General features: G+C 36.5%; 1 protein-coding gene across 1 annotated transcript; it reads right to left on the bottom strand.

Annotated features, from left to right (window-relative positions):
- Positions 1-5,752: 5,752 nt before the first annotated feature.
- LOC107927838 (expansin-like A1) lies at positions 5,753-7,736 on the bottom strand. The gene is made up of 4 exons (XM_016858964.2): positions 7,409-7,736; positions 7,157-7,266; positions 6,900-7,078; positions 5,753-6,237 (listed from the first exon to the last, which is right to left on the bottom strand). Exons 1-4 carry the CDS (start codon positions 7,524-7,526, stop codon positions 5,862-5,864), a joined length of 783 nt encoding a protein of 260 aa, XP_016714453.2. The 5' UTR covers positions 7,527-7,736; the 3' UTR covers positions 5,753-5,861.
- Between the last annotated feature and the right edge of the window lie 1,227 nt (positions 7,737-8,963).

Raw genomic sequence — 8,963 nt, 5'->3', positions numbered from 1 at the left:
GGTGGGCACCGAAAGTAGAAAGTAAGATTGGTTGGCAAGTTGGGTTAAAAATTGGCATGGGATAATTGCAATTTTGGTCCCTAATTGTATAGGGACATTGCAAGTTGATCCTTAAACCTCAACTATAAATAGGCCTAACCATTTCTTACTTTCTTCATCCCACACTTGCCATTCTCTACTTAAGGCAATTGTTCTCTCTCCCTATTTGTAAACTTTCACTTGTATTTTTGGAGTGAAATATATTTGGTAGTGCCCGAGGACGTAGGCAAAATTTGCTGAACCTCGTTAAAATTCTAGTGTTCTTTATTTTTTGTTCTGCATATTTTGCAAGTATCATTGTAGTGATTTATTGTGCTATTAAATTACGATAGAGGGATATTCTGGCTAGGAAAGATCTGGTATGTAAGCGATCCTCGTGATCCACCTCTCTTTCCTGGGAATTGAACTTAGTGTGATTTTTCAGTACAATAATTTTACTCTTTCACACGCTTCCGCGCAACAATTGGTACCAGAGCCAGGTTCGTACTTGGGGAATACGACCGTTTACAGTACTATTCACGTATACGGCACTATTTACGTATACGGTACTATTCACGTATACGACACTATTCACGTATATGGTACTGTTCACGTATACAGTAGTTGGGATTGAGGAGAAAAATGGCAGCAGCATCGTCATCAGCAAGGACTACTGTGACAAATGCAAAATTTGAAGTAGAGAAATTTGACGGTACCAATAATTTTGGTATGTGGCAATGTGAGATCCTGGATGTCTTATGTCAGCAAGAGCTAGATATAGCCCTTGAAGAAAAACCTGACAAGATGGATGACAAGGAGTGGGCCAAGATCAATAGACAGGCATGTGGTACAATCCGCCTATGTTTGGCCAAAGAGCAGAAGTACTCTGTCATGAGGGAGACATCAGCGAAGAAGTTATGGGATACACTGGAAGAAAAGTTTCTAACGAAAAGTCTTGAAAATAGGCTTTATATGAAAAAGAAACTTTATCGATTCACGTATGCACCCGGTATGTCGATGAATGACCATGTGAACTCATTCAATAAAATTTTAGCAGACTTGCTAAATTTGGATGAGAAATTTGAAGATGAAGACAAGGCATTATTGTTGTTGAATTCCCTTCCTGATGAATATGATCATCTTACCACCACATTGCTTCATGGGAAGGACACGATCACATTTGATGCAGTCTGTAGTGCGTTGTATAGATCTGAGACTCGAAAGAAAGATAAAAGAGATCACAGAGATACAACCACAGAAGTCTTAACAGTAAGAGGTCGTTCACACAGCAGCAAATCTGGTAGAAGGGGAAAGTCCAAAGGGAGACCCGCCAAAGATGAATGTGCCTTTTGCCGTGAAAAAGGGCATTGGAAAAAGAATTGTCCTAAGCTACAAAAGGGCAATGCTATTTCTAATGCATGTGTAGCGGAGCATGATGAGGAGTCAGACTTTAGCTTGGTTGGCATGGCAATGGCATGTCAAACGGATGAGTGGATTTTGGATTCAGGATGTACTTACCATATGTGTCCTAATAAGGACTGGTTTTCTAGTCTTAAAGAGCTAGAAGGTGGAATTGTTCTTATGGGCAATGATAGTGCTTGTAAGACAATGGGAGTGGGTACAGTCCAATTGAAGAATCATGATGGCTCAATCCAAGTCTTGACAGATGTTCGCTACGTACCTAGCCTGAAGAAAAATCTCATCTCATTAGGTGCCCTAGAATCTAAAGGGCTCACAATCACTTTGAGAGATAGATTACTAAAAGTAGTAGCTGGGCAACTGACGGTGATGAAAGGCACAAGAAGAAATAACTTGTATTTTTTAAATGGAAGTACAGTTATTGGATCAACATCAACAGTTTCTACAAAAGATGTAGATTCAGAGGCTACCAGATTATGGCATATGCGATTGGGACATGCTGGTGAAAAAGCTTTGCAGACATTGGTGAAGCAAGGCTTATTGAAAGGTGCAAATTCTTGCAAAATGGAATTCTGTGAACATTGTGTTCTGGGCAAGCAGAAGAGGGTAAAATTTGGTCCAGCAATTCACAATACGAAAGGAATTCTGGACTACGTTCACAGTGATGTGTGGGGACCTACCAAAGTAGCTTCTTTGGGAGGTATGCACTATTTTGTTACTTTTGTTGATGATTATTCAAGAAAAGTATGGGTGTATCTAACGAAAAGAAAAAGTGAAGTTTTGGATGCATTTCTAAAATGGAAGAAGATGATGGAGACTCAGACTGGTCGAAAGGTCAAACGACTTCGATCAGATAATGGTACTGAGTACAAAAACGATCCATTTCTACAAGTATGCCAAGATGAGGGCATTGTGCGACACTTCACTGTTCGGGATACACCACAGCAAAATGGGGTGGCAGAACGAATGAATCAACTATACTGGAGAAAGTTCGATGTATGTTGTCCAATGCTGGATTGGGCAAAGAATTTTGGGCTGAGGCAGTTACATATGCGTGCCATCTAATTAACCGTTTGCCATCAACTGCAATAAATGGAAAAACTCCTATAGAGATGTGGACTGGTAAATCTGCTACTGATTATGATTCTTTGTATGTATTTGGTTCCACTGCATATTATCATGTAAAATAATCTAAGTTAGACCCAAGAGCAAAGAAAGCATTATTCTTGGGTATAACTGATGGAGTAAAAGGATATCGTCTCTGGTGTCCTGATACAAGGAAGATTGTTTTCAGTAGAGATGTTACTTTTGATGAATCAACCATGTTGAAGTACAAGGATTCACAAAAGGATGACAAAACCAGTAGTACTTTGCAGCAGGTGGAGCTTGAAAAGGTTAACGATGATCCAGCTAATATTGAAGGGACAAATGATGAAGAGGTTCCTACCCAAGAACCTCTACAGCAACAAGATTCAATTGCATATAGAAGGCCAAGAAGAGAGATTCGTAAGCCTGCTCGCTTTGATGATATAGTGGCCTATGCACTTCCAATTACAGATGATGATGTTCCTTCTACTTACACAGAAGTAATAAGTAACCCTGATGGTGTAAAGTGGAAGCAAGCAATGAATGAAGAAATGCAGTCTCTTCATAAAAATAAGACCTGAGAGTTGGTGACACTACCCAAGGGAAAGAAGGCAATTGGATGCAAATGGGTATATGCAAAGAAGGAAGGATTTCCTGATAAAAATGAAATTCGATACAAGGCTAGATTAGTAGCAAAGGGTTACGCTCAGAAAGAAGGAATAGACTACAATGAAGTGTTTTCTCCAGTTGTGAAGCATTCGTCTATTCAGATTTTGCTAGCCTTGGTTGCGCAATATGATCTTGAACTAGTTCAGCTTGATGTGAAGACCGCGTTTTTACACGGTGATTTGGAAGAGGAAATCTATATGACTCAGCCAGATGGATTCAAGGTTGCTGGAAAAGAAAATTGGGTTTGCAAACTGACAAAGTCGCTTTATGGATTGAAGCAATCTCCGAGGTAGTGGTACAAGCGATTTGATCAGTTCATGAAAGGGCAAAGGTACACAAGAAGTAAATTTGATCATTGCGTGTATTTTCAGAAGCTACAAAAAGGAACTTTCATATACTTGCTCTTATATGTTGATGATATGCTAATAGCATCTAAGAGCAAAGTTGAGATTGAAAGATTGAAGACTCAACTCAATCTCGAGTTTGAGATGAAAGATCTAGGAGAAGCTAAAAATATTCTCGGCATGGAAATATGGAGAGATAGAGCTCATGATAGAGTTAGCTTGTCTCAGAAGCAGTATTTGAAAAAGGTACTACAGCAGTTTGGCATGAACGAGCAGACAAAACCTGTAAGTACCCCGTTGGCTTCTCATTTCAAGCTTTCTGCACAACTATCTCCTTCGACGAATACGGAACGAGAATACATGTTGCAAGTTCTGTATTCTAATGCAGTGGGTAGCTTGATGTATGCAATGGTGTGTACAAGACCCGACATTTCACAGGCAGTTAGTATAGTGAGCAGGTATATGCATAATCCTGGAAAAGGACATTGGCAAGCTGTGAAATGGATTCTACGGTATATTCAGAAGACCGTGGATGTTGGATTACTGTTCAAGCAGGATAATACACTTGGTAAATATGTTATTGGGTACGTTGATTCTGACTATGCCGGTGATTTGGACAAGCGAAGATCAACCACCGGTTATGTGTTTACACTTGCTGGAGGACCAATAAGTTGGAAGTCTACACTACAGTCTACAGTTGCATTGTCAACCACAGAAGCCGAGTACATGGCTGTAACAGAGGCTGTAAAGGAGGCTATTTGGTTACAAGGTATGGCTAAAACCTTGGGGTTGGTTCAGGAGCATATTAACGTGTATTGTGATAGTCAAAGTGCTATTCATTTAGCAAAGAATCAAGTCTATCATGCACGTACAAAACATATCGACGTACGATTCCATTTTGTGTGGGAAATTATTGAAGAGGGGAAAATTTGTCTTCAGAAGATTAAGACTGCAGATAATCCCGCAGATATGATGACCAAGGTGGTAACAGCAACCAAGTTCGAACATTGTTTGAACTTGATTAATATCCTGCAAGTTTAACAGTTGAAGAAGACACTATCAAGTATTGTTGTCAAAGGCAGAAAGAATTGTGTGAAGATAAGATTATCCTAATCAAATCTTCAAGGTGGAGATTATTGGAACCCACCCACATTGTTTGAAAAGTCAAAAAGGGTGGGCACCGAAAGTAGAAAGTAAGATTGGTTGGCAAGTTGGGTTAAAAGTTGGCATGGGATAATTGCAATTTTGGTCCCTAATTGTATAGGGACATTGCAAGTTGATCCTTAAACCTCAACTATAAATAGGCCTAACCATTTCTTACTTTCTTCATCCCACACTTGCCATTTTCTACTTAAGGCAATTGTTTTCTCTCCCTATTTGTAAACTTTCACTTGTATTTTTGGAGTGAAATATATTTGGTAGTGCCCGAGGACGTAGGCAAAATTTGCTGAACCTCGTTAAAATTCTAGTGTTCTTTATTTTTTGTTCTGCATATTTTGCAAGTGTCATTGTAGTGATTTATTGTGCTATTAAATTACGATAGAGGGATATTCTAGCTAGGAAAGATCTGGTATGTAAGCGATCCTCGTGATCCACCTCTCTTTCCTGGGAATTGAACTTAGTGTGATTTTTCAGTACAATAATTTTACTCTTTCACACGCTTCCGCGCAACACCAATAGACCAGCAAACATTTTGTAAAAGGATGCTCCAAACATGAGTTAGAGATTTCCAAACAAAAGAAGTCGAGCTCCTCTTGATAGTGTCCTGTACTCATAAAGCATCAAATTTAGTCGATAAATTAAAACCAATTTTAAGAAGGAAGGACTTATTATGTTTTTCAAGTTTACGTATCCCAATGCCTCCATTAGCAAGCGGTTGGCAGCAAGAAGATCAAATGACAAGCCTCGTTTTTCTCTTATTAATGCTAGAACCCCAAATAAATCCCCTAACAATCTTCTCAATTTCATTGCAAACCTCCGAGGGAATTCTGACAGTTTGCATAAAATAGTTAAGGATCGCTAAGAGGATCGATTTAGCAAGAGTCACTTTTCCTGCCATCGAAAGTAAGCTCGTATTTCAACCGCAAACTAAAAAGTGCTTGTAGTAATCTTTTCTGGAATAAAAAATATATATTATACATCTTCATAGAAACTAAAGGATAAAAAACACTTATATATTCTTTTACTAAATCTTATAAAATATTATTCAAACTATATTTAAGAACTTGAAATGTTAATTCTATTTCTTTGTTTATTTATTCATTTACAGAAACCAGGGATCAGAGTTTAGCCCTAATAAAAATGCTTTGTTCTTGGTCTTGTTCATCACCAATTCCCATCATCACAAGGAGAGCAACCTTCTTGTGCAATGTCAGTGATTTGAACCCCAGAATCATAAATAACCCCAATTTTCCAATCAGCTGGAAGCACATTTTTGGCCCAAACCCACTTCCCATCGTACCCAAATGTCACCACAAATCGGAATTGTAAGGCACCATTTGGGACCCTACTGGAATCCCAAACTGCCCCATAGTTCCTAGTCATGAAACTCCAGTTTGATGATCCAACTTGAGCTACATCAATGGCTACTATTTCTGTCTGGCCACCTTGGTATAGCAGTTTAATAGCCAAGTAATATGGTTTATGGCTTGATTCTTCAACTCTAATTGCCAAGTTCTGGTTTTTGTATTCACAAGGTATCCTGTTAATTTCACATCACCAAAATCAATAGCAAATTCAACATGCATGGAAAAGGAATAGGGTAAACTAACACAGATAGTAATCCAACTATAAAAAGTTACAAAATGATTATTAAACTATTCAATATTATGTTGGATTTTTTGGTGTTTCTATTTTTTTAATACTTTCAATCAAATTTAGCTGATAAATTTATTTTTTTTAGCTTTTTTAGGTGAAAGGTTCACAAACAAAAGTAGAAATGCAAAAAAAAAAAGACTACATTGCATAATGTGTATGAATTAGATTTTTTAGAATCAAGACTGAATTGACTCAATATATAAATGTTAAGAATTAAAGTTGCTACCGATTTTAAAAGCTGCCATAATTAGCCAATGAGTGACCAAAAAAGACAAAATTAAATAGTTGAGTTATTATTATGTAACATTGCATAATTGGGTGACCAAACAATAAGTTTACTAATAATTAGGTGACCATTTCATAACATTTCATAATTAAGTGACCAAAAAAGAAATTTATTAATACTTGGGTGCTAATAGTGTAGTTTACCCAAAGGAATATAATGAAGATATTGGACCGTTTGCCATTAGTGTGCCCCATTATATGTTAAGTTGGGTCAAGCAGGGCCTGACCTTTTTCATTATTTTATTTTTGAATCAAGCTCACCTTTTATATTCCACGTCCACAATCCCAAGTTTCAAAACGTCTTGACCCTTGCCCTTGTTAGCCATGGCCATGAAAGCTCTGCTAGTAAGAACAAAGTCTGATTGGTTATTGTGATTAAGATCAATTAGTGTCACCTTTGTTCCTTTACTGCTACACAGTTTTGAATCCTTACACCTTATCTGCCAGTGTTAAAAACTCAAACCTCAATTTTCCATTATAAGAATTAAAAAGAAAACAATAATAAATATGTACAAAACCTGAAAGCAAGCGCCACAACCAGCTCCTTGTTTGTAAAGCGAAGAAACACCAGCTGCAAGGTGGCCACCGCTAATGGTTAATGCTAAGGAACCATATCCACAAGCTCCAGCTACAAATATCAAAGCCATAAAACAAATGTTACCCACAATTTTTTTCGCAAAAATATGATCTGGGTCTTTGTCAAATTCCATTTTCATGTAAGAAAAAAGTCTGGGTATTAATCAAGGAGAAGGAACTTGGCAGCAAGTTACATGATGCAGCGGCGTCGGAGAAATAAGAAGCCTTGGATTGGTGCACGCATCGATCACAAGCATTAGCTGAAGACAAGACAAGGAACAATAACATGCAAAGAAAGTGAGGCTGAGCCATTTTTTTTGTTGAATTGAGAAATGTAAGTGACAAGTAAAGAAAGATAGGGTTGACGAGTTTTATTTATAGTGTGGTGGACTACAGGTAAGCATTTCCGGATAACCATGGATTGATTTTCTATACTTTAAAGAAAACCCTTTTTTCGGATTTGAATACAAGGAAAAGGACTTGTATTTGCTCAAACGCGGAAACTAAAAAAGCATGAAAACAATAATGAATTTTGTCACCGACTCTTTGTCTATGTCTAAACAGCTGTGCCTTGTAGCTGTAAGAAGTATGAACTTGAAGATTTGTGTAGTTTTAAATGGGACATAACTTTGTTGAGTTTTCAGACAGTGGGATTGATGGATGTGTAAGTGAAAGTTTTGGTAAATTGCTTTCTTTTTTTAAATTAATTTGTGTAAATTAAATTAAAGAGTAAATTAATTTTTTTTATTTGTATTGTATATTTTATGTTGATATAAAAGAATTAATTTTTAACAATAAAAATAAAATAGATGAATATTTTAATTAAATGATTTACTCATTTAATATATATGTATTAATTTACTCATTTTATTGAATAAATTAGACAAAATATAATTAGATACTCTTATCAAATTTTGACCATTTTTTTATTTTGATGAGATCAAATCAATCAATCAATTTTTCTCAGCTTAGTGCCCCAAAATTCTCCCTTCTTCTTCCCTGTTTTTCAAAGCTATAAAATTCAAGAACCATTGTTCCACTATAGAAATAATGAAGTGTATTCACTGCCTGCTGACTTTTAGTCATCCAATATGTTAACAAAACGTATGCCTGTGGCATCATAACGTGGATCAATGGATTCTGACGTGGACTTACCATCATGCTTTATCCAGCTGCCTGAAACTTGATGCTTTTATCCCTTTGTACCATTCAATGTTTCACTTAAATTATGTAACAATGAAAATGGGATTTGACCACAGCAGCCGGTAGTTTATTGCTACATGCGTCATAAAATAAAAACCATTGGGTGTGGGTAAGTTGGCTGGTGCTTGGGGGTTCCTTTTGGTGGAACTCAGCTGACCAAACAAGATAATATGGCTACTTAATCATAAGATCATTGAAAACCATCAATGGCTATTGTCTTCTCCTTCTTTCATTTTTCTTCATTTTGCTTTTTTTTTATGACATGATTATTACCATCCAAAACACGGTGAAAATATCATGAAAGTACCTGTAGTAAGAGTTAGATTGCATTTTTTATCTTTACAAAAAATGAGTAAATTAATCCATATATGTTAAATTAAAGCGTAAACTGATCTTTCTATTAAAATTTCATCTATTTTTACCGATAAAAATTGATTCATATAAGTCAAAATGAGATACATATGGCTATATCAGTTTTAAACAGTAAAATTGAATAAAAATTTTAACAAAAATGACCAGTTTATTTTTTAAAGTTACTTATAGGAG

The sequence above is a fragment of the Gossypium hirsutum genome, chromosome A03, assembly GCF_007990345.1.
Source record: "Gossypium hirsutum isolate 1008001.06 chromosome A03, Gossypium_hirsutum_v2.1, whole genome shotgun sequence".
NCBI classification, from domain to species: domain Eukaryota; kingdom Viridiplantae; phylum Streptophyta; class Magnoliopsida; order Malvales; family Malvaceae; genus Gossypium; species Gossypium hirsutum.
This window is presented reverse-complemented; position numbering and strand designations above follow the sequence as displayed.

What these genes read in the sequence shown, in the direction of transcription:
- LOC107927838 (XM_016858964.2), bottom strand. Translation starts at nt 7,526, where the DNA reads ATGGCTCAGCCTCACTTTCTTTGCATGTTATTGTTCCTTGTCTTGTCT. An exon ending in CTCCGACGCCGCTGCATCAT is followed by an intron (nt 7,267 to 7,408) that starts GTAACTTGCTGC and finishes TGATATTTGTAG; the next exon opens with CTGGAGCTTGTGGATATGGT. An exon ending in GTGGACGTGGAATATAAAAG is followed by an intron (nt 6,238 to 6,899) that starts GTGAGCTTGATT and finishes TGAAATTAACAG; the next exon opens with GATACCTTGTGAATACAAAA.